The sequence below is a fragment of the Zingiber officinale genome, chromosome 1B (genome assembly GCF_018446385.1).
Source record: "Zingiber officinale cultivar Zhangliang chromosome 1B, Zo_v1.1, whole genome shotgun sequence".
NCBI classification, from domain to species: domain Eukaryota; kingdom Viridiplantae; phylum Streptophyta; class Magnoliopsida; order Zingiberales; family Zingiberaceae; genus Zingiber; species Zingiber officinale.
Genome location: NC_055986.1, coordinates 124,836,176 through 124,862,155, shown reverse-complemented (window position 1 = coordinate 124,862,155; position 25,980 = coordinate 124,836,176). Strand labels below are relative to the sequence as shown.

Below are 25,980 nucleotides of genomic sequence, written 5' to 3'. Positions count from 1 at the left end.
GATTTGATTGGTACTGCCAATTTGCAATGCAGTGCAATTTGACAAAGAGGATCTCTCTAGCCAAATTAATTGAATTCCTCGGTATAATTTCAATTAATTTATATGTAAAACAGTTCTACAACTCTTTCACATGCCACACGGAAATGGCAATGCAGTTGCTTCGAGTTTTCTTTCAGTCTGCACCATCAGATCGTCTCCTCTTCAAAATACCAATTTTCTTTGGTTGGCTTTCACAACAGATATGGCAAACACTTCGTTCCACAATAGTTCAATGATAGAAAGACTCTAATTCTACAGTACATTCCTTGTCGTTGGCAACAAGAAAATAGAGTTACAAACATAAATTATCTAAATTAATAGATGAGCCAGGTTAGAAGCAATTTTTTATGATCAGTTGTGGGTGGTCATTGTAATCTCCCTCCGTGACTTGCTGTTTCTAAGGAACTTTAGCCGATGATGCGGCAACAATGACGCTCACCCAGAGTGAGTTCAACTAGGCCTAGAAGCATTTTTTGTGAACGATTGTTGGTCCCGTCTCATCGTAATCTCCCCTGGTTACGTGCTGATTCTGTGGGAAAACAACTTTAGCCAATATGGCACCGCCCATCCAGGCTGAGTTCTTTGATAAATTCTCTGGCATGTATTCTGGGGGCTGAAGGAACAAAGAAATGATTAGTGGAGTGTCCAGATGAATATCAAAATGGGAAGTGCAGATTGTCAACAGATACCTTTATGAGAGATGGGCGGATGGACGAGGAGCACAAATTTGCTTCTTTCTGAAACCGTTCTTCAAAACCTAGAAATAAATAAAATCATCACCAAATAAATCATCACCAAATAAATAAAAAAGAGGCATAAAAGGGCCTAAACTGGGAAGGAAAGAGTAATACATTAAAGTCAATCAAGCTTAGCCTCAATGTTGGTTAAATTTGTTGATCATGAGTATAAATTTGGTGGAACTCAATTAGTTCTGATTGCTGCAAACTAATTCCATATTCATACATCGAACCTTTCCTTGGACCATGTCAGTTATTATATATAACTAATCTCAGATAGATCATGTCAGTGACTTATCATGTATACTTGATTCCTCCTAACTAAAGCATTAATATCATTTCTCACCTTTGTGGTTCTTTATTTGAAAGACGAGCATCAAATAATTGACTCTTCCTGCAGCTTCTTATGATAATTAAAGGGCTCTTCAGGAGGTATGAGAGATGGAATCATGTACACCCCACTATTGGCACATTTTGGGGAATGGGCATAGGTGTGGGATGTGGCGTGGGATGGGGTCCTGGTTTTGGTCCTGAGGTCATTGGATATGTCGGGGCAGGCTGTGGTGTAGGATTCAGCGTGGGCATTACTTTGGCTGGTATCGGTGTTGGCCTTCCCCGCAATGACCTTCTTCAAATCCTATACAATGGTATGTCTCTATCCTTGTCTTGTTTTCCCAAGTGTGACTACCCCCTTATCATTTTATATCTTTACAGTACTAAACATCCATCAATCTTTTGGTTATGAAGCGAATAACCCCCACCACAGAACTAACCTATACCCATTCTGTGCATCTTTTTTATGCTAGTATGTTCAATGTTGTAATCTCTCACTTTGGATATGTAAGAATGGTAATAGTCGATAGGTCATGGTAGCCTTTGGTAACAATATTTTCTCTACTAGTAAATGATCTTGGAATTGATACATTAACCAAACATAGAATAGCAATTTGTTCTCAAGGCCTCCCTAGTAACTTAACAATCAGTGTAGAATAGGAACAATATCTGAGATGTCGACTCCACATTATGTTTTATAACTGCTGCAGTAATCTTCTATCCAATTGGAACTTGTTTAATTCATGGCATAAGTTATGAAAGATAAGAATGGATACTTGACATATGGACTAGAAATGTATGATGACGGATGTTTTCAGCTACTACAACAAAGGCTGCTCCTTTCGACATGGCAAAGTCTTCCACATTTATCATCATGAAGGGCGTCACAGAGGATAGTTTGAACTTTGTTGCACCTCATATATCTTTTTTGAGGAAAGAAACTAGCTGGAGGCTCTAGAAGCTCAAGTCAAATATTCATGTACAGGGAACTGAGTTAAACAAACTTAACACTGTAGTATCAAAGAAGATTCAGTCTACTTTAGAGTGTTTAGAAGCCTTCAAACAGAACGTCTGGCAGCCTCCAAAGCATCGATAAGCAAATTGCAAGTGTTCAATCTTTGGATGTGTGTGCTTCATCTTTGGTATACAAGGCTAATTTGTATGAAAAATTTTAAGTGTAGAGGCAGCAAAATTCAAGATGGAGCTAGATGTTCCATCAATTTCCATCGATCATTGAGGCTTACACGAGGCCAGAACAGTTATTCCATTCCGTATATGTTTGTGCGAGTTGATGAACCAAGTGTATAGGGATTTTTTAAATGAGCTGAGCGAACCAAAGAGACTAAATGGGCCAAACAAACAGAGTGAATTAAACGAGCCAAATAGACAATATGAACTGAAGGGTGAGAGGGGTAGCAAATCAAGTGAGCTGGATGGGCTTAACAGACCCAAGCAAACCAAGTGAGTCGGAGAGGCCATATGAATTGAGTAGCCTGGATGGGTCAAAGGACTAGGCATACCTAGTGTATCAGGCAAGTTGATTAGGCAAGCAGGGGGGAAGGATGAACGGGCTAACAAGCAAAACAGACTAAACAAATAAGGCAAGCTGGATGAGGGATCATATGACCCATGCAATGTTACTTATTGAATAGGTCAGATGAAGCAATATTTATTAACTAAAGTGATGTTTTATAAAAAAAAGGACAGACGGGTGTACAAAGCTCCGACTAATGTGGGATCCCGGAGAAAGATCTATTATACGCAGCCTTACCTGCATTGCAAGGGGCTGAGCGACTCAAAGACGTAACCACTAGGTCACAAGGTAACAACTTTACCATTACACTAAGACTCCTTTCATTGTGAAAATTTATTCTTGTCTTCGTCTCCATTGAAACCAACACAAGAATGAAAATGATCATTCTATTTGATTTCATCAACTGAAATTAAACGGATATATATAAGCAGAAGACGACACCAGAAAGATCCATCAAAGTTGATCATGAGGCAAGCATGGCATAACAGAGGTCAGCAACATCCATTGTAGTTGATTGTGAGGCACGAAGGCCATGATGAGGAGTCTAGTAAGGACTAGACAAGCTTACCATGGTGGCGGTAACGGTGAAAGAGTGCAAAGCTTTGCGTAAAATTAGCAGATTTTGAGGTTGGCAATCAGAAAGGCTCAACTCCTACAAATCTGAAACATTTACCCAAATGGCAGTTTTGATAGTTGAAAGTGAGGAGAAATCACTAGTGCAATCAACTTCCTGCTTGGTAAATCTTGAAACTGGAATTTGATAGAAAATATGATGATGATTAATGAGGATTGAAAGCTTTGAAAGATGGAATCTGAAGGGAAAGGAAGATAGGGAAAAAAGGAAGCAGAAAGAGAAGGTGAAAAGTTTTATTTGTGCCAAAGAAGAGAAAGGGAAAAGATGGAAATAAAATGGAATTACAATATTACCCTCTTCATCAACCATGGGTCTCTTCATCACATAGTCAAGCAATCTCCCCCCATCTCTTATTCGGTTTTACCAAGTGATAGCTCTTAAATCCCATTTATGTTCTGGCATTGTTGATTTTCTATCAAGGCTTTTTTTTGTTACCACCATCACTTCATTGTTATGATTCCATGCTATTCGGAAACACCATTAAGGGAAATCGTATATTATAGCGATTTATTCAAAAGAATACTGGTGTTTTATTCATGCACCAGAAATAAGTTAAATAACTAGTAAGAAGATTGTCATAGGAAATTGCTGAAAATTTAAAATTCAAAGGCAATTTGAATATGGAACAACAGTGAATATATTGAAAAACAAGATAGAAAATCCAAATTAAGAAATAAAGGACTAAAACATTAAGCAACATATTAATTTATCATCGATTCTTACAGAGACTAGAATGAGCACCAACCTGGAGACAGCAATTGAACAGGTGAAACTACCAGAATTAAAAATCAACTTGATTTTGCAGAAATAAATGATTCTTGCAAGAATGTGAGAATGGAGATGCATTGGCTCATAAGGTACCATTCTACTTAAGGTTAAAAGTATTCTGGAATAATGAGAACAGAACATCCAAAGAGCAGGAATGCATACCAGTCATAGATGCTGTACCACCACAAAGCATTGTATTTTCAAGCAATTGACGAAGGTTCTCAGAAGAAACACTTGATATGCTGCGAACCAACTGCTCAACTATCCCATACTCTTCTATACCCAAGATAGATGGTTCAAATAGAGCTTCTCCAACAATATAGCCCCCTCGTCCAATAGTTATAGTCTATCATATGAAAGATGTTGAGAAACTTAGTGTCTACAGAAGTGGTTAGGAAAGAGTGCAAAGGCGCTAAGAAATGGACATATCATCTCTATGACTGAAAATCAACTAGCAACAAACCTGTCCATCAGGTAGGGTGTGAGTCTCTGTTGGGCATTTGTTTTCTGTTTCTTCAAAGGAAGTTTGATCTTCTGCACAACAGGCATATTGCTCTTTCAGCTTCTCCACCTCAGAAATGTCAATCTTGACTAAGGGATTAGATTTCTTAAGTTTTTGTGCTAGTAAATTAGTCAAATCAATTCCACCAATCTGAAATCTTTTTGATGCTATGTGTTGGACAGCACCTTCGCAAACTGGTGCAATGTCTGTTGAGATTGAATGTTCATATTAACAACACAGTTGATAGATAGTTGAGAATCATAGAAACAAAGTGTAGATGCCATTACAAACATTAAAAACAAAACAAAGAAATATTGAATTATCTCAGAATGAATTCAGATTGCTCCACAAGTCCATGGCAGGCACCTAAGAGGGTCTCACTTTCTCAATATGCATAATAACTAGTTCAGTTTGAGATTCAGAGGAATGATTTCAATCTTAAAATCTATTATATCATATTTAAATTCCTATATATATATATGTGTGTGTGTGTGTGTTTGTGTGTGTGAATTCAGACATGAATTTGCACTTTGCAGATGACTTAGGAGACTTTCAGAATGGTGAATTATGGAAATGTGACCAGAAATATGAGAGTACATTAGTAGAAACTAAGGATCTGAATTCTGAACCATTATGGAAATTGAAAAAAAAAAAAAAAAACCCTTTACAATACTCAAGGAAAGGTTAGTAAATAAAATGTATGAACAGACAGCATAGACTCCTCAAAATTTATCAGCCAATATTTGGGAGACTAGACATGTCGTAATAGCTTCCTTGAATCAGAATAAATTCAAAAACAAGCTACAAAAAGATGAGAAAAAAGGTCAATTATCCCCATCTAACTGCCATTGTGGCAGCACTGATTTGTTGCATATTTACATCACTTATAGTGGTAAATAGTTTAGGGTGAGCAAGGAAAACAAGCTTAAGTTGTCTTTTTGCATAAGAATGGACTTGTTGATAGCCAAAAATTTAAAAAAACTAATCTATAAACCAATGAAAATGTAGTCCTTGCAACTATGTATAACAATAATCAGACACTAGCAACTAGTTCCCACTAATTGAATACCTATTTTCCCATGGCCAATATCAACAGTGCATCCAGAGATGCGTCCAACAGCATAAAGTGATAATACCACTTGTTCAGAGGCATAAAAGCCTGAAACATTGAACGTTTCAAACATTAGTTGCACTAGTTGTTCTCTAATAGCCTGCAAAAGCATGCCAATATGTACATGAGCAATAAATAAAATTAAATAAAAAACAGTTAGTTCATTATGTAAGTTCCAGGTGTGGCCAACTTGGATTCAAAACACTATACTAAAACTAGAGAATATTAGCTCATTTTCTCAATGGACGATATTAAACATACATGATATGTAAACAAGCATGAAGAAATGAAGACAACATACCAGCATAATCATTTTCCCAATATATCAAGAAGGAAACTAATACAACAACAACAATAACAACCAAGCTTTATCCCACTAGGTGGAGTCAGCTATGTGGATCATTTTACGCCATTGAACTCTATCTCCTATTATATCATTATCTATAATCAGACAAGTATGCACATATGATGGAGAGTATTAAGTTTTGTCAATATTGTATCAGTTTCCATTGCATAACACATAACCTTAACATTAGAAGCAGAAGTACATGCAAAACATAAAAAAACACTATTATAAAGTTTCTGTGTAGAAAACGTCAAATTTCTAAATTGCATATAGCATGGTTCAAAGTCTCCATCTTGAACAGATACTGCTGTGAACTCAAAATGTACACTGAATACAATTCAATAAACTTGTGTACTGCTCCAATCTGTCAATTAATCAGGAATAGATGGTGAATAATCAGGAAACATACTTTCCTTGAAAACTGCACACAGTGGTTGCATTCACAAACCTTCGGGGTGAAGAGCGGCTCGGCGAACAGAATCTGCCCTTCATCTCCAACCTCCCAACCAAGGTCAATGTAAAGAACATGCCGAAGCAAGTCTTCCATAGCATCCCAGTCTCTGATAAACCCCCTCACCACAGGATCCGCCGTCACCTCCTCAACCATCAATACATCGCCACCACCATCTCCATCCTCCAGCACGCGCTTCATCTTGGTCTGCATTATCTACATCATGCTCCAAAAGAAATCCAAGGATGAGGATATAGTAAACCAACAAACCCACCCGGATAAATACCACCAAAGTCAGCTAAAATTGAATCAAAGCGTTCATATGAAGAAGAAAACGGAAAAACAAATAGAATCGTCAAAATGCTAACCAAGGCGGGATCTTGATCGGGTGAAGCGAAGCCGATCTTGAGCAGCTTGGATCCAGCATCAACTACCACCGCCTCCATCGATTTGGAGCAAGAAATTTATAGCCCAAAGCTTGCGATTCCACAACGATTCTTCTTGGGGCAGTAAAACCCTAGTTCGAGATGCCCTCGCGGGTCACGCGTCGGCGTTGCTCGTTTACTCCCTCTCCTTTCATCAGTTCACTTTTACAATTCTGCCCTCGCATCTTTTAATCGTGCTTGCCCTTTCTGCAACTCTACCCTTGCATCTTTCAACTTGGGGATGCTAGCTTCGAGATCACTCACCATTAGCATTTCTCGAATTTTCATAGCACTAAATCGATGGTCCATATTTAATATTATTTGATTTAATATTTTTTAAATATGAATTTAGTTATCCTTACCGGTATGATTCAACGGTTAATACGATCGTTAAAATTTTAAATGATTTTTTTTTAAATTTTAACATGTCACGTCAATATTATAAAAATTCATTAAAATATTTTAATTTTGAGTGAACTTTTTTTTTTATAATTCTCTCCACATGTAGTTACATGACTCCATACATATTACATCAATTTCAATACAAATCTACTATTCTCTTCACAATTAAAAAAAAACCTGCATATAATTTTTTCATTTAATATCTTTATATAATTTTCATTTGATATTTTAATTAATTATAATCTTTAATTTAATTTATTTATAATTAACAATTAATAAATTAAATAATTTTTAATTTAATATAATTTATCATTTTCTTTAATATTTAATTATTTTATAAATTTAATTTAATTTAATTATAATCATTTTTATATTTTTTTAACTTATCTCAAATATATTTATTTTAAAAAATATATATATATAATTTTAATTATTACTAATTATTTATAAATTAAAATATTATAATTAACTCATCAAATAATTTATTTTTAAATTATTTAAAAATGATCAATTATGTGCATTAATTATTGACTTCACCTTCAAAAGAAAAAACAGATTTGAAAATTCAAACTTATTCTTAATTTAAAATCTCAACCTCATCTACACAATTATAAAAAAAAATTAATGAAATTTTTAAATTTTACAAACGACAAAATTTGGATGTCATGATTCGATGCTCGTTTAGAATATGTGCCGATGCTGAATTTAATGAAAAAAATTAAATTGCATGGTCGGAGGCCAAAGTACTCATAGATAGAAAAAGCCCATGATTCAATGTCTTATAAGGATAACGATGAGGCAGAGTCCATTGTTAAAACCTTATTATAGTATTTTTATGATCCACCTTGCATATCAATGGAAAACTTATATAAGATGAGACTCATCGCCTTCTAGATAGAAGGTAAGAATGGACACCTGCATTATTAAAAAACAAAAATTAATATTGATCTAAATTACATATTCTTTAAATTAATTAATTAACTATTTACTTCAAAATTTTATTTTTTTTTAAAATAAATCTATTAAAAATATATATATTTATATATTAGTTAAATTCTGCACTCACTGTTTAGTGTAATCTTTAAATCCGTAAACTAATTTTTATGATAATTTTTAACAATCAAGAGTTGAATCTAGGAGATCAAGAATGAACATATAAAACATAGAAGAAGAATAAAAAATATTAACTAATCTAATAAAAGTTAATTTAATTAATTTGAATAATCATTAGAGGAAAAAAATTTTAAAAAAAACTATACAATCTATATGTAAATGACAATTTCAAGTGCACAAAAAGGATTCATACTAAAACTTAATTTTAAGAAAATTGTTTAATAGAATTAAAAAAAAAACTTGAAATAGGAAACAATGAACATGCATAACACATGCTTAAAAAACAGCTGAATTGCATCAATCTAAACTAAAAAAAAAATAATAGATGTTTCTGTGCTTAATTTATTAAAGACTTCAGAATTTTGTAGGTCTAAATATCTGCAAATTAAGAAGGGAAATTGAAGGAACATGTAGCTCCATCTTGAATTTTGCTGCCTCTACACTTAAAAATTTTCATACAAATTAGCCTTGTATACCAAAGATGAAGCTCACACATCCAAAGATTGAACACTTGCAATCTGCTTATTGATCCTTTGGAGGCTGCCAGACATTCTGTTTGAAGGCTTCTAAACACTCTAAAGTAGACTGAATCTTCTTTGATACTACAGTGTTAAGTTTGTTTAACTCAGTTCCCTGTACATGAATATTTGACTTGAGCTTCGAGAGCCTCCAGCTAGTTTCTTTCCTCAAAAAAGATATATGAGGTGCAACAAAGTTCAAACTATCCTCTGCGACGCCCTTCATGACGATAAATGTGGAAGACTTTGCCATGTCGAAAGGAGCAGCCTTTGTTGTAGTAGCTGAAAACATTCCTCATCATACATTTCTAGTCCATGTCAAGTATCCATTCTTATCTTTCGTAACTTATGCCATGAATTAAACAAGTTCCAATTGGATAGAAGATTACTGCAGCAGTTATAAAACATAATGTGGAATCGACATCTCAGATATTGTTCCTGTTCTACACTGATTGTTAAGTTACTAGGGAGGCCTTGAGAACAAATTGCTATTCTATGTTTGGTTAATGTATCGATTCCAAGATCATTTACTAGTAGAGAAAATATTGTTACCAAAGGCTACCATGACCTATCGACTATTACCATTCTTACATATCCAAAGTGATAGATTACAACATTGAACATACTAGCATAAAAAAGATGCACAAAATGGGTATAGGTTAGTTCTGTGGTGGGGGTTATTCGCTTCCTAACCAAAAGATTGATGGATGTTTAGTACTGTAAAGATATAAAATGATAAGGGGATAGTCACACTTAGGAAAACAAGACAAGGATAGAGACATACCATTGTATAGGATTTGAAAAAGGTCATTGCGGGGAAGGCCAACACCGATACCAGCCAGAGTAATGCCCACGCTGAATCCTACACCACAGCCTGCCCCGACATATCCAATGACCTCAGGACCAAAACCAGGACCCCATCCCACGCCACATCCCACACCTATGCCCATTCCCCAAAATGTGCCAATAGTGGGGTGTACAGGATTCCATCTCTCATACCTCCTGAAGAGCCCTTTAATTATCATAAGAAGCTGCAGGAAGAGTCAATTATTTGATGCTCGTCTTTCAAATAAAGAACCACAAAGGTGAGACATGATATTAATGCTTTAGTTAGGAGGAATCAAGTATACGTGATAAGTCACTGACATGATCTATCTGAGAAGAATTAGTTATATATAATAACTGACATGGTCCAACTAAAGGTTCGATGTATGGATATGGAATTAGTTTGCAGCAATCAGAACTAATTGAGTTCCACCAAATTTATACTCATGATCAACAAATTTAACCAATATTGAGGCTAAGCTTGATTGACTTAAATGTATTACTCTTTCCTTCCCAGTTTAGGCCCTTTTATGCCTCTTTTTTATTTATTTGGTGATGATTTTGTTTGAATAAGAAGGATGCAAAGATTAACTAACTCATACCATGGCTTAAGTATATGCCATTTTATTATAGGGGTGCGGATAATTCATATGGATGTTTTTACACCTGTGTAAACACAAATTAATCCAAACACACAACCATTAGCTCCAGAGACATCATCTTTGGCACATTGCTTCACCTCAGATTGTGCAAGGACAACTAGAAACCTGAGTATAGAATCCATAAAAAAAGCCTTTGCAGACAATCTGTACAGGCTACCAATCGAAGGCACTGATTGACATCCAAAATGAAAACCACATAACAAGGATGTTCATCAAGGATAATATAGCAAGAAGAAAACCATGTTTCATATGGTAAAATTTCTCCCATATTATAAGATTAAAGGGGAAGCTTCATCATCACTCTCTCCGTCATAAAACATATCATTAGAAACTGGGGCAATACAAAAAAATTTCCCACTCTAAGCAATTAGCTACAGTTACCCTTCTTCAAAATATATAAGATTCCAATGTGTACACAAACGACAAACAAATTCCACCAGTATATCAGAGAAGTCTTCTGGAGAAGTAATCTATCTTAATATACCACTTCGTAAATGATCAAAAACTTCAGTCTTACAGAGCAAGAACATTTTTTTTTTTCAAAAAGAATTTGCAATTTCGGCAAAGTACTTGTAACATTAGAAAGCTGGTAATCTGGTATCAATCTTACCACCGGCACAAACTCATACATATGAGATGATTCCCAAATCTGAACTCAATGACATAAGGTTATAAATATGACATAACAATATAAATAATAAGGGATAATTTACTTAAAAATAACAATTATAAACAGAATAATCAATGTTAAGACAGAACAAGACAAATCTGTGTTAAGAAGAAAACACAAACTCGATGAGAAGGTTGTTAAAGGATAGGACATTATTCATTCCCCATTGACCTCAAAGAATTAGGAATCGTGATATAACTATCATCTATACATTCCCCATTTGTATTATTAGTATCCTTCATCTGTAATAGTAATGGTTGTAGCAAAGGGAACTGGTAAAAATGTATTATCACAGGCTAAAAAAGTAATCTTGGAACGATTGAGATAAAACACGGATGCGGTTCACCTCATAGGAAAGAACAAATCAGGGTGAAGAAGAGAAGCAAGAGGGATCTACTGCTCACCAGACTTAGATCGACATGGAGACCTCTATCCTTGGATTGTACCTGGGTCATGCGAGAGAGTACGCGTATCCAAAGGGGGGGATTGGCAGAGGATCCCTTGCCGCCATTCTTATCCGGGGACAGTGGTTGCCCTGGGGAGCTCAAGCATCTTCCTTTGTTTTTCTTGTTCGGTAAAACCACCCTCGATCATCCTGTATTTTCCAAATTGCCCTCCACCCTCGATTATATTATTTTTAGTAGTTTTAAAAAAAAATCAGTTTAAATATTAAGAATTTTTTTATATATTTTAGATGTTTTCTAAAATTTAATTTTTTTAGTTATTTTATAAATACTTAAATTCAAATTATTGTAATTCAATATTTTGCCTTTATGCAATTTACCTCAAATTTTATAGAGCACATTTTACCCGTGATTCTTTCATTTTATTCAAAAGATGGTGATTTATTTGGTGTATAATTATTAATAAATGCACGTAATTTATTTTGATTAATTAGCTCGTTCCTTAATCTTGCATTTTAAGTTCTTTGAACTAAAATATTTTATTTATCGGCATGTCAATGAACTCGTTGCCTTGCCAAGGCGAATAAACAAACATATGAGCTAAATATTATATAATTCATAGATCTTAATTATTAAATAATACAAATATTTCAATTATAATTTAAATATAACCGTTGCCCTACTTTGTTAAACGCGTCGTACACTTCAACGTAGACAACTCATAGGCACCTAACGCACCAAGCTCTAGGAAGTTGTTCTGTACCAATCGAATAATGTTTTTATGTCATTGAGTTCTTCACTCATTGAGTCCTTCAAACTCCACAAGAACTTCATGTCGAGAGTCTACTAATAATGGCAACTCATAGGCACTTTTTTTTAAAAAAAAATCATTTCCTATAGTCTAAAGGATTCGATTTCCGTTCACGACTCCCGTCCGTAACTCTTACAAACATTCGGACACTCCGCACACCTAGTCAAGTACGAGATCGATATATATATACATATATATATATATATAATTGATATGCTGCGGACCACTTCCTACAGATTCGTTCATGCCCTAAGTGCCTCCATGCATTAGAGGTGCCTTGGATAATTTTTTTTAGCAGCATTGAATCTTTTGGATCAAATCTAAGGGCCTCAATTTATTTTTTTTATTTTTTAAATCTTTTCTAAATCTTGAAACCCTAAATACATATATTATACCCAGTGAATACTTATATATATATATATATATATATAAAAGTAAAACAGTTCTACAACTCTTTCACATGCCAAATTAATTGAATTCCTCGGTATAATTTCAATTAATTTATATGTAAAACAGTTCTACAATTCTTTCACATGCCACACGGAAATGGCAATGCAGTTGCTTCGAGTTCTCTTTCAGTCTGCACCATCAGATCGTCTCCTCTTCGAAATACCAGTTTTCTATGGTTGGCTTTCACAACAGATATGGCAAGGACTCGAGTCATTGAGTTCCATCCTCGAGTTTTTACACTAATCACTCATTTAGGTGGCATTTGATTAAATGACTATGAGTATAAATTTAATAGTAAGATAGAATGAGAATAGAAATGAGAATAAATTATGAGTTTAGTTGATTCCTATAAATCTAAAAATCATTTTTAAATTATCATTCTCAAACTCACAATCCAAACACTATCTTTTACTATTATTCTATTCCCTCATTCCCAAATCCATCAACTAAATAACCCCTTTTATTCTTGTGTGTATTTAGAGGATATTGTATTCTTTTTGCATGCAAATAAGTTGACTTTGTTCCTAGGTAAACGACTAATTACGATTGTACAGATTTATATCTTGTCCAAAAGAAGAAAAAGGAAATGGCAAACACTTCGCTCCACAATAGTTCAATGATAGAAAGACTGTCACGCCCCGGAGGAGTCCCTGTCTGAAGAAATTTCCACAACATCTCCCCTGTACGGCGGACAATCTGAAACTTTCTACATATCCATATATATATAAAAGTGTACCATAGGTCAACGAATCAAATCAAAGGTACACTGAAGGTATAAAACCTAGGTCCTGAACATGGTGAAGCATGGTGTATCACTACCCCTATAAGCATGTATCAACAGGTAAGGAATACATGAGATGCAAAACAAGCAATCAACCAATCATGTAACAGGTATCGGGTAGTGATTAACCGAAACAAATAAGAGAACATAATTATTGCTACTTGTTAAATTCACTACTATGCATATCAAAGACATAAAGTCAAAAGTACCCGCATCAAATATAAGGATCATATCCAGTCCAAATCCGATGTCAAGATATTCGTCTCGCGTCAAAGTCCTGTGTCACCAACATACATACATTTTTATTTAGCTACAACTCAAATGCATAACCAAATAAAAATCCTTGAGACTCAATTAGGGTAAAACCCTAATAAATCTAACCATCTAGTAATCCAATTTATCAATAATTCGATACATGAACCATACCTTAAACTCACAGTCCCTAATAATGATCCACTGCTAGGGATATTGCTGCTGGAATAGGATTAACTGTTGGAACCCAATAAATCACCTGCACTTCACTGTCCGTATCAAAATGAAACTCAAGAAATCATTTCCAATTCGGTAACCAAATTTCCAAAATAACCTGAGCACCTTACCTTCTTTTCACCAAACTACTACTATGATACACAGCCGAAATGGTTGCTGCCAGAATCAAGAGCAACCCCACAGCACTTGCCAACCCGAAATCAGTAGAGCAGTAATGCTACTGATCAAACCTGCAACCCTCTATAAATGGAGAACAACATTTAGTGATGATCCACGGTAGATATAGGACAAGAACATAACACAAGATAAAAATCTAAACCCTCACCCTGCTGTCACACTGCCGAATCACTACTGCCTTGGTTTGGATCCGGCAGCAAGAGGAAATCCGGGGCACAACAACAATCTTGGCTGCTTGTTGCGAGAAGTGGCTCTACACTGTGGCTCACGGCTAATCGGGAAAAAGAGACAGTCTCCAGCGATGGTCGGCAGAGGGACGGCCGTCTGCCGTCGCTAGGGCAGAGGAAAGGAGAGTCGGCTTGATCGGCACTGCTCGGGTCTTGGCTAGCAACGGGCAGCAGTGGAAACTAGGGCTATGGCAGAGGAAGAGGAAGTGGCGCCGGGACGGTGGTGGCGCTAAGGTGCTGCGACAAGGACGGCAATCGGTCGGCGGCGGATCGAGAGCTAGGGCTCCGGTGCTAGGTAGAGGGGAGGTGCTCGGCTTCTGGCGAGTTCGTGAAGGAGAAGGATGGAACCGTCACCGGGCGATTTTGTGGAGATGTGCGGTTAGGGCAGGCGATCGAGAGAAGAGAAGGCACGGGCGAGGTGTCGGGCACGCGAGGCTTCGGCGGGGAAGGAAAGGAAACCAAGGAAAAGAAAAGAAAAAGAAATAGAGAAGGAAAAAGAATTTAGAAAATAAATATTTTCTCGTTAAAATGGGATAGTCTAAACAGGTTTTTCTGGATCCTATTTTTTTATCCCCGTAAACTCATTCATATGGTATTCGAAAAATTCCAGAAAAATTTCTAAAAGTCCATAAAATTTTCTTATCATTATTTTCCATTTTTCGATATCTTACAAAGACTCTAATTCTACAGAACATTCCTTGTCATTGGCAATAAGAAAATAGAGTTACAAACATAAATTATCTAAATTAATAGATGAGCCAGGTTAGAAGCAATTTTTTAAGATTAGTTGTGGGTGGTCATTGTAATCTCCCTCCGTGATTTGCTGTTTCTAAGGAACTTTTGCCGATGATGCGGCAACAATGATGCTCACCCAGAGTGAGTTCAACCAGGCCTAGAAGCATTTTTTGTGAACGATTGTTGGTCCCGTCTCATCGTAATCTCCCTTGGTTATGTGCTGATTCTGTGGGAAAACAACTTTAGCCAATATGACACCGCCCATCCAGGCTGAGTTCTTTGATAAATTCTCTGGCATGTATTCTGGGGGCTGAAGGAACAAAGAAATAGTTAGTGGAGTGTCCAGATGATGAAATATCAAAATGGGAAGTGCAGATTGTCAGCAGATACCTTTATGAGAGATGGGTGGATGGACGAGGAGCACAAATTTGCTTCTTTCTGAAACCGTTCTTCAAAACCTAGAAATGGCAAATCCATGGCTAAGATCCTCACAGCAATATATCGATCATTGAGGCTTACACGAGGCCTTCAGGTACATAGCAAGAACAGTTATTTCATTCCCTATATGTTTGTGTGAGTTGATGAACCAAGTATATAGGGTTTTTTTAAATGAGTTGAGCGAACCAAAGAGACTAAATGGGCCAAACAAACAGAGTGAATTAAACGAGCCAAATAGACAATATGAACTGAAGGGTGAGAGGGGTAGCAAATCAAGTGAGCTGGATGGGCTTAACAGACCCAAGCAAACCAAGTAAGTCGGAGAGGCCATATGAATTGAGTAGCCTGGATGGGTCAAAGGACTAGGCATACCTAGTGTATCAGGCAAGTTGATTAGGCAAGCAGGGGGGAAGGATGAACGGGCTAACAAGCAAAACAGACTAAACAAATAAGGCAAGCTAGATGAGGGATCATATGACCCATGCAATGTTACTTATTGAATAGGTCAGAAGAAGCAATATTTATTAACTAAAGTGATGTTTTATAAAAAAAAAGTACAGATGGGTGTACAAAGCTCCGACTAATGTGGGATCTCGGAGAAAGATCTATTATACGCAGCCTTACCTGCATTGCAAGGGGTTGAGCGACTCGAAAGCGTAACCACTATGTCACAGGGTAACAACTTTACCATTACACTAAGACTCCTTTCATTGTGAAAATTTATTCTTGTCTTCGTCTCCATTGAAACCAACACAAGAATGAAAATGATCATTCAATTTGATTTCATCAACTGAAATTAAACGGATATATATAAGCAGAAGACGACACCAGAAAGGTCCATCAAAGTTGATCATGAGACAAGCAAGGCATAACAGAGGTCAGCAACATCCATTGTAGTTGATTGTGAGGCACAAAGGCCATGAAGAGGAGTCTAGTAAGGACTAGACAAGCTTACCATGGTGGCGGTAACGGTGAAAGAGTGCAAAGCTTTGCGTAAAATTAGCAGATTTTGAGGTTGGCAATCAGAAAGGCTTAACTCCTACAAATCTGAAACATTTACCCAAATGACAATTTTGATAGCTGAAAGTGAGGAGAAATCACTAGTGCAATCAACTTCCTGCTTGGTAAATCTTGAAACTGGAATTTGATAGAAAATATGATGATGATTAATGAGGATTGAAAGCTCTGAAAGATGGAATCAGTAGGGAAAGGAAGATAGGGAAAAAAGGAAGCAGAAAGAGAAGGCGAGAAGTTTTATTTATGCCAAAGAAGAGAAAGGGAAAAGATGGAAATAAAATGAAATTACAATATTACCCTCTTCATCAACCATGGGTCTCTTCATCACATAGTCAAGCAATCTCCCCCCATCTCTTATTCGGTTTTACCAAGTGATAGCTCTTAAATCCCGTTTATGTTCTGGCATTGTTGATTTTCTATCAAGGCTTTTTTTTATTACCACCATCACTTCATTGTTATGATTCCATTCTATTCGGAAACACCATTAAGGGAAATCAAATATTATAGCGATTTATTCAAAAGAATACTGGTGTTTTATTCATGCACCAGAAATAAGTTAAATAACTAGTAAGAAGATTGTCATAGGAAATTGTTGAAAATTTAAAATTTAAAGGCAATTTGAATATGGAACAACAGTTAATATATTGAAAAAACAAGATAGAAAATCCAAATTAAGAAATAAAGGACTAAAACATTAAGCAACATATTAATTTATCATCGATTCTTACAGAGACTAGAATGAGCACCAACCTGGAGACAACAATTGAACAGGTGAAACTACCAGAATTAAAAATCAACTTGATTTTGTAGAAATAAATGATTCTTGCAAGAATGTGAGAATGGAGATGCATTGGCTAATAAGGTACCATTCTACTTAAGGTTAAAAGTATTCTGGAATAATGAGAACAGAACATCCAAAGAGCAGGAATGCATACCAGTCATAGATGTTGTACCACCACAAAGCATTGTATTTTCAAGCAATTGACGAAGGTTCTCAGAAGAAACACTTGTTATGCTGCGAACCAACTGCTCAACTATCCCATACTCTTCTATACCCAAGATAGATGGTTCAAATAAAGCTTCTCCAACAATATAGCCCCCTCGTCCAATAGTTATAGTTGTTGGATCGAGAAGCGCTAGAGGGGAGGGGGGTGAATAACGCTCGTGGCTATTTCGTGCTTCGGAATCGTAAATCGTTCGAGTAATAAAGCAGCGGAATAAATAGAAAGAATCACACAAACACAGAAGGCACAGGTCATTTACTTGGTTCGGAGCCTGTGGCGACTCATACTCCAAGGCCCGCGATCGTTGATCGCTTATTGTGAGCAACAACTATATCCACAAAGAGTTTGTACAAATGTAAATTACAATAAGTTCAGTAATTAAAGAAAACTTATACCGACGACACAATCAAACAATATCGGAGCTCCGGGTTGTCGGGAACTTGAAATAGCACTTCAAGGTCGTCACGTAGGTAGTATGTTGATGAAAGATTGATTTAGAATTCCTGTACTGAGCCTCTGCCTCGACCCCCCTTTTAAACAGTGCTGGAAGCGCCTCCAAGCCTGTCCGAGGCACCTCCAGGCCGCTGAGTCGCACGCGTAATCAGCTCTGATCTGATCGCACCTTATCCCATTGAAGGCGCCTCCAAGCTGCTCCAAGACGCCTCCAACGCCTGGTCCAAGGCGCCTCCAGCTTCCTCCGAGGTGCCTCCGGCTCCTCTGGACAGCTGGCTTCGGCTTGCACCCGAGGCGCCTCCAAGCCCCATAGAGGCGCCTCTGACACTGTTCATCCGAGGTCAAATGTGCTTCTTTGTTCCTGCAAAATGTGTTAGTCCCAAACACAAACCCTGCAAAACAAAGTTAATACAAAAATATGATAAATGATATCGATAGTCATTGGACTGTCCGGGTCTGACTTCGGATTTCCAACTGGAAACCCTAGGTCGACCCGACGCCTACTTTTCCCTCTACGGGGAACGCGTCCTCACCTACTCCACTCAGGAGATTTACCTGTTGCCAGTCCGGTCCTCCAGACCGACTAGACTTTCCGCCTAGGGTTACCACCCCCTAGGACCTAGGGTTACCGCCCCCTAGGATTTTTCTCCACCTAGGGTTACCACCCCCTAGTGTTGGTGCAATATCCTTTAGGTCAAGGTTGACTGGTTTGACCAAGTTTGAGACTTGGTCATAGTTTCGATGTTTGACAATACATGTAAACACATGGACAATGCAGGTGCAGTTGTTCATATGGGGAGATTCTGATCAGGGACTGATCAGTGTGATTGAAGAAGAGTCAAGTAGGTATACTTGACCAGAAGGAAAATCCTGGTGAGTGAAGCCAGGTGAAAGTCCTAGTGAGTGAAGCTAGGCAGAAGGAAAGTCCTGGTGAGTGAAGCCAGGTAAAAGACCTAGTGAGTGAAGCTAGGTGAAAGTCCAAGTAGGTCAAGAGAGTGACCGGATACTTGGCATGAAAGAAAAGTTCAAGTGGGTCAAAGGGATTGACCGGACACTTGGTGAGGGAGTCATAGCAGGTCAAGGGAGTGACTAGATGCTAGGCATGACGTACCAACAGGTTAAGGTTGACCGGATGTTGGTTTGGGAGGTTTGAGACTTGGTTTTGGGCAAAAATCAAGTGTTGGATCGATCCGTGGATCGATCCAGGGTCTGGATCGATCAGTGGATCGATCCAGACCTTTCCCAGCTAACAGAAGGCCTCGGGATCGATCAGTGGATCGATCCAGAGGTCCCAATCGATCAGTGGATCGATTGGGACGCTGCTGCTTCGCGCGATAAGCGCTGGATCGATCCGTGGATCGATCCAGGCGTTTTTTCAGAGCACATAGGCGCTCTGGATCGATCCGTGGATCGATCCAAAGCCTCTCCGATCGATTGGGAATAATCGAATCGATCGGGATTCGACCGTTAGCGTCGATTTAAACCGCAGGCGTTCATTTCCTTCGGCACCTCTTCACCGATTTATCTCAGATCTTCACCAGCTCCTCCACAGCTCTTCTCAAGCTCGAGATCGCCAGTTCTTGAAGGTTCTTGAAGGCTCTTCCAAGTCAAGAGGTGGATCAAAGCAAGAAGGAGAAATTAGGGTTAGGGTTTTGCACTCATTGTAAGCTTGTAAGCTTGTATTTCTTGTATCCCTTTCCTCTCCTCTTGTATTGAGTCTTGTAGGACTTCTCCACCCTTGGTAGTTACCATAAAGGAGAGTTTCATTAGTGGAGGGTGTGTGTGTTGGTGTGGATCCTTGGACTAGTCACCTCTTGTGAGGTGGATACCAAGTAAACCAACCGTGTTAGCGTTGTGTGATTTGTTTCTGTATTTTCCGCTGCACATCTTCAAAGAAACAAGCAACGACGAACACCGCGAAGCGCGACGAGCTATTCACCCCCCCCCGCCCCCCCGCGTTTAGAATTTTCCTCCATTTAGGGTTACCACCCCCTAGGACCTAAGGTTGCCGCCCCTTAGGGTTTTCCTTCACCTAGGGTTACCACCCCCTAGGACCTAAGGTTACCGCCCCTTAGGATTTTCCTTCACCTAGGGTTACCACCCCCTAGGGCCTAGGGTTACCATCCCCTAGGGTTTTCACCTTGCCTAACCGCAGTTAGGACTTTTGCCTAAGTATCACTTAGAACTTTCCTACAAGCTCCATGAACCTTGTTAGAACACACCACATTTTAACTTTGAACCCTTTGCCATAATCAAAACTCAGGTTCGATCATCTGGTGTTCACTACACCAACAATCTCTCCCTTTTTGATTATGTAAATCTTGGTTCAAAGTTAAGTAAAAATAACATTAAATAGAAGTTAACCATGAGCATCAATGCATAAATAAAATTTAAAGCTTATGCTCCCCCTATGTTTAATTTCTTAATTTCTTAACTTTGACTTTTCTCTCCCCCTTTGACATAAATAAAAAACAATTAAGAAGAGAGAAAAATATTCTATTTAATTTTAAACTCCCCCTGAAGGGTAGCATCGTTAAGTACTTAGATAAAAATTTGATTAAGTACTTAGCTTAAAAAGGATTTTGTCATAAAAACATAGTCAAATCCTTTGCTTAAAAGAACTTAGTCAAATTTAAAAAGCTAAAGTTGAAATTCTTTGAAAAATATTTAACTAAATTTTAAATGCTTTTGAAAAATACTTAGCTCAATTTATAAGGCTTTTGAAAATAATTGTTGTTTTGAAAACTGTTTTTTTAAAAAGATTTTGATAAACCACTTAGCCTTGCTAGAATAAACTTTCCTGTAAAACTTTTAGCTAATAGTAAATTGTTTTGACTTTGAAAAGTAACTTAGCTAGTTTTTGAAAATTTGAAAAAAAAAAAATTATCAATAAATTTTTCAAACAGAAACAATTAGTCAAATTTGAGATAGTTTTGAAAGACCTTTTTTTTTTTTTAAAAAAAAAAAAAGAAACTTAGCTAAATTTTGAAAAGCTTTTGAAAAATATTTTGTTAAGTTCAAAAAGCTTTTTCAAAAAAATACTTAGCCAAAAAGAAACTTCAGCTTTGAAGATGATTGTTTTGAAAGGTACTTAGATAAATTAAAAATGCAAAAATACTTAGTAATTTTTCCTGAAAAATAATATTGTTTAAAAGAATTTTATGTAGCTTTCTGAAAATAACTTTGTTTTAAAAAGAGTTTTAAGTATAAGATGATGAAAGGTTTAAAGCTTACTTATTTTTTTTTTAAATTGGATTTGCTTTAATTTTTTTTTAAAGAGTTTAACTTTTAAAAAATAATTAAAATCACACAATTTATTTTAAAGAAACTTAGCTTGACTCCACTCACTCCCCCTTAATTAATGCCAAAATAAGTCCTTAGGGTCATAGAATTCAAGCATGAAAAAAAATATAATATATATTCCTAATTTTCCATCTCACTCATTCTAGGTTATGAAACTTGTTTAGATAATGAGTGAGTGTGAGATGGAATTAATTTAACTTTATCATTATTTAAATATATAAATTTGTAATTTCAGTGATTTTTTAATTTAAAATATGTTACAAATTTATTGAGTTTGCAATCCAAATTTTGAAAATATGATTTGAGAATTAAAATTTTGTAGATAATGAATTTAAATTTTGAAAAAATAATTGATACTTTGATTGAAATTAATTAGTCTTTAGAAAATAATTATCAAAATGTTTTTTAAAAGATTTTTTTTTTAAAAAATGATTTTCAGAATGATTTTTAAAGTGATTTTAAAATAATTTTTGAAATGATTTTTAAGATGATGTTTAAAAGACTTTTCAAATAATTTTGAAATTAAGTTTTAAAAGGTTTTTAAAATGATTTTTAAGAGATTTTTAAAATGATTTTTAAAAAGATTTAAAAGGCTTTTTAAAAAATTTTGAAAAGAATTTTAAAAGGATTTTCAAAAGAATTTTTAAAAGGATTTTTAAGAGATTTTTAAAATGATTTTTTAAAAGAATTTTTAAAAGAATTTTTTAAAAGAATTTTTAAAATGATTTTTTAAAAGATTTTTAAAAGGATTTTTAAAAGATTTTTAAAATGATTTTTTAAAAGAATTTTTAAAAGGTTTTTTAAAAGATTTTAAAAAGATTTTTAAAATGATTTTTTTAAAAGATTTCTAAAAGGATTTTTAAAAGATTTTTAAAAGTATTTTTAAGAGATTTTTAAAATGATTTTTTAATAGAATTTTTAAAAGGATTTTTTTAAAAAAATTTAAAAGATTTTTAAAATGATTTAAAAAAAAATTAAAAGGATTTTTAAGATAGTTTTAAAAGAATTTTTAAAAGGATTTTACAAGATTTTTAAAATGATTTTTTAAAATATTTTTAAAAGATTTTTTAAATAATTTTTTAAAAGAATTTTTAAAAGAATTTTAAAAGGATTTTTAAACTGATTTTTAAAAGATTTTAAAATAAGTTTTTAAAATAATTTTAAATAATAATTTAATTTAATTTTTAAGTTAAGTTGAATTTTGATTGTTGATTTAAATTGAATTATTAATTAGATTTGAATTATTAATTATCAATTTAATTTAACCCTTAGTCATCTCACCCGATCTAAATTTTAAATTAGGGAATTCTATAATTTTGTGAGATGAATTAGGTTCAATTTTAGGGTTTGGTTGAACTTTGTGTTAGATTCAGGTTTAGCTTTGAGTTCAACAAGTAGACATTCTTTAGATAAACTTCTGTGCTATGGTGAGTCACTTGGACATCATTAAAGTAATCATGCCTTCGAGGTTTTCAAAATAGTCCTACCCATTGGACTTAGTACAAAACCTTGGTCTAACTAGTTAGGATCCATAAAGGGCAGCTTCGGTTAGTTCCACTTAGCCAAACGCACCAGGTCGAAGCCATATCTTCCTAGACATGCAATGACTAAGCTTCCCCAACGTACTATCATGCAATACTTCATCAGTACTGTGAGTCATGTTAAGCCTAGCCCATTTAAATCTAACCTTAATTACTCTGCCGGGTAGTCTACTTTTGGTTACCCTTGTCGGGTAGATTAAGTTTTGGAGGTGCCAACTATTCTGGAGCCTTCCCTTGGATTTAATTTCTAAATTTTATTTAAATTTTAATTTGAATTTAATTTTAATTTGATTTTTGACTTAATTTGAATTTCAAATTGAATTTTAATTTGAATTTTAAATTAAATTTTAATTTTAATTTAATTTAATTTTTATTGTTTTTCTTCTAGCTCCCCCTGGATTATAACCTTGGTATGGTCTATCGAGGTAATGTATTTGATCCTTAGGGACCCAATATTGACGAAGTCCAACTTGATTAACCAGGTTGGACTTGGGTACCCATGCTTGGACTGATTTACTATTTTGTCTGTTTACCAAGGACAGGTAAGATCTATATTTTCTTTTAGTTTTATAACCTAGCCCAGTTTTGTTGTAAACGGCTCTTTGTGTCCCAAGAATTAGGTCAAGCTTCTTGGAGCCCAAAGAGAACCGTTCTAATGTATTTTTCAAATCCTTGACCTGAGTTTTCAGACTGGAATTTTCTTCCTCAAGTTTTTGAACTTGAGTTGGATTTCTAGTCTGAACTGGGTCAGGCAAGGTTTTGAGGTCTGTCACTTCTTTAAGGACTGCTACTTCCTTTAGAAGTGACTTGACCTTAAGGTTTGATTTTGCTAATTTGCGTAATAAGTAATTAACTAAATTGTTTAATTGAGGAATACTTACAGCGGTGTCAGACCCTTCGGAAACGGATACAGATCCGTGGCTTCGCTCGGACTCGGCTTCCGACTCACTCTTGCTATCTGTCTCGTATTCGGACTCAGTTTCCGCCACAGATGCTAGTACTGGTAGTGCGAGGAAGCTTGCCGGTTCTTCTTTGTCAGTCTCGGATTCGTCTGAAGACTCGGACCATGCTGCCTTCATCATCTATTTCTTTTTAGCTTCCTCTGTCTTGTTTGTACCTGCAACCAACGTAATACCTTCCTCGACCGAAGTAGTATCATACTGTTCATCTAATTCAAATAAATCGTCTATTAAATTATGCTTACTTGCTTGGGTACCTTCGTGTAACTGAATCAGATTCTCCCACAGCTCCCTGGCGCTTGAGAATGGGCTGGCACGATTCAGCTCCTTATTCGTTAAGCCGCACTGAAGTGTATAATACGTTGCTTTTGTGTTTGCTTCTACCTTTTTGATAAGGTTCGCGTCCCAGTTCTCGTACGGTAGTGGCTTGCCAGCGCCGTCAATTGGTAGTTCAAGCCCGGTCTTGATGATCATCCAGACTTCGAACTCGGTTTGCAGGTACGACTCCATTCGGCCTTTCCAGTAGCTGAAGTCTTCGCCGGAGAAGAGCGGTGGACAAGAGGTGCTATAGCCTTCTTGGAGAGCCATTGAATCTTGCACGAAAAAGTGAACAAAAAACTTGTCCCAGGACTTAATCCTGGATTAGTAGTGTGGTAGAAGGATAGAAATAGAAATTCATGAATTTCGAGAAAAAATAATAAAATATTATTAAAAATATTATTTCAAAAGTTGCCAAATTCGATATTTTATCAATACTAATAAATCGTGAAAAGATGAAAATAAATTTTTCGAAAATAATTTTGAAGGGAAAAAACGAAAGGCGTAGAGGGGGGTGAATAATTTTACCCTATACGAGCGAGAAAATGATGATAAAAATACTCGAACGATAGTTGTACCAATTTAGAACAACCCGCTATGATACTAATTGTTGGATCGAGAAGCGCTAGAGGGGGGGTGAATAGCGCTCGTGGTTATTTCGCGTTTCGGAATCGTAAATCGTTCGAGTAATAAAGCAGCGGAATAAATAGAAAGAATCACACAAACACAGAAGGCATAGGTCGTTTACTTGGTTCGGAGCCTGTGGTGACTTCTACTCCAAGGCCCGCGATCGTTGATCGCTTACTATGAGCAACAACTATATCACACAAAGAGTTTGTACAAATGTAAGTTACAATAAGTGCAGTAATTAAAGAAAACTTATACCGATGACAGAATCAAATAATATCGAAACTCTGGGTCGTCGGAAACTTGAAATAGCACTTCAAGGTCGTCACGTAGGCAGTAGGTTGATGAAAGATTGATTTAGAATTCTTGTACTGAGCCTCTGCCTCCACCCCCCCTTTTAAACAGTGTTGGAGGCGCCTCCAAGCCTGTCCAAAGCGCCTCCAGGCCGTCGAGTCGCACGCGTGGATCAGCTCTGATCTGGTCGCACCTTATCCCATTGAAGGCGCCTCCAATGCCTGGTCCAAGGTGTTGGGGATCGGTCGGCCGGCTTGAAGGGGAGTTGGATAGACGGCGCCCCCAAATACTCGCTTCTTTCTACAACGTTAGTGCGCAAGCGGAAATGCAAACAAAGCAAGTAGAAAGCTAAATACTAAAGGAAAGAATGCAAACCAAGTTACACGATCATTTACGTGGTTCGAAAATAAAGCTCCTACTCCACGGCGTGTCCGTAAGGTGGACGATCCCTATCCGTCGGTGGATTACTCCCCGGAAGATCTCCGGCTAGCTCAAACCTCCTTGTGGGTGGAGAAACCTCACCACAAACTCACCAAGACCTCTTGGACACAAGGGAAACTCTTGAGCACTTGTAGACTACTAATTAGACCTTAACCAAGTCTAATTTCGTCAGAGATAACCAAGCTCCCAAGCTTTGGTTATATAGGCCGCGGGTTGAAAACCCCGCCTACCAGTCGACTGTCAAAACATGCAGTCGACTGCCCTCAGTGGAAATTCGATCGTTACATCCCAACGGCTCGATTCCATACGAACAGAGACATTCTGTTCGCTGCCAGTCGACTGCCCCAGTCGACTACACCAGTCAATCGACTGCACCAGTCGATTGCTAAAACATGCAGTTGACTGCTACAGTACTGCTACAGTACTACTACAGTAGCGCTA

General features: G+C 36.4%; 3 protein-coding genes across 8 annotated transcripts; all 3 read right to left on the bottom strand.

Annotated features, from left to right (window-relative positions):
* Positions 1-200: 200 nt before the first annotated feature.
* Positions 201-7,107, bottom strand: LOC121977064 (actin-related protein 7-like). 2 transcript variants are annotated; one of them, XM_042529580.1, is made up of 7 exons: positions 6,824-7,107; positions 6,453-6,671; positions 5,617-5,758; positions 4,509-4,579; positions 4,208-4,391; positions 729-796; positions 201-652 (listed from the first exon to the last, which is right to left on the bottom strand). In XM_042529580.1, the coding sequence occupies exons 1-7, from the start codon at positions 6,899-6,901 to the stop codon at positions 500-502; spliced, it is 915 nt and encodes a 304-aa protein (XP_042385514.1). In that variant the 5' UTR covers positions 6,902-7,107; the 3' UTR covers positions 201-499. The 2 variants fall into 2 exon arrangements, with proteins under 2 accessions (XP_042385514.1, XP_042385504.1); XM_042529570.1 differs by having other exon boundaries at positions 4,509-4,753; positions 6,824-7,102.
* A 1,593-nt stretch (positions 7,108-8,700) lies between these two features.
* LOC121977041 (cadmium-induced protein AS8-like) lies at positions 8,701-14,872 on the bottom strand. 5 transcript variants are annotated; one of them, XR_006110725.1, is made up of 6 exons: positions 14,331-14,872; positions 14,116-14,245; positions 13,943-14,037; positions 13,726-13,793; positions 9,698-11,049; positions 8,701-9,195 (listed from the first exon to the last, which is right to left on the bottom strand). XR_006110725.1 is itself a non-coding variant. In XM_042529551.1 (6 exons), the coding sequence occupies exons 4-6, from the start codon at positions 13,729-13,731 to the stop codon at positions 8,918-8,920; spliced, it is 531 nt and encodes a 176-aa protein (XP_042385485.1). In that variant the 5' UTR covers positions 13,732-13,793; positions 13,943-14,037; positions 14,116-14,245; positions 14,331-14,872; the 3' UTR covers positions 8,701-8,917. The 5 variants fall into 5 exon arrangements, 3 of the variants coding, with proteins under 3 accessions (XP_042385485.1, XP_042385476.1, XP_042385467.1); XM_042529551.1 differs by having other exon boundaries at positions 9,698-9,944; XM_042529542.1 differs by having other exon boundaries at positions 9,698-9,944; positions 13,943-14,027.
* A 384-nt stretch (positions 14,873-15,256) lies between these two features.
* On the bottom strand, positions 15,257-23,979 carry LOC122041813 (actin-related protein 7-like). Its single transcript, XM_042601637.1, has 4 exons — positions 23,850-23,979; positions 17,535-17,735; positions 15,535-15,602; positions 15,257-15,454 (listed from the first exon to the last, which is right to left on the bottom strand). The coding sequence occupies exons 1-4, from the start codon at positions 23,977-23,979 to the stop codon at positions 15,302-15,304; spliced, it is 552 nt and encodes a 183-aa protein (XP_042457571.1). The 3' UTR covers positions 15,257-15,301.
* Positions 23,980-25,980: the final 2,001 nt, after the last annotated feature.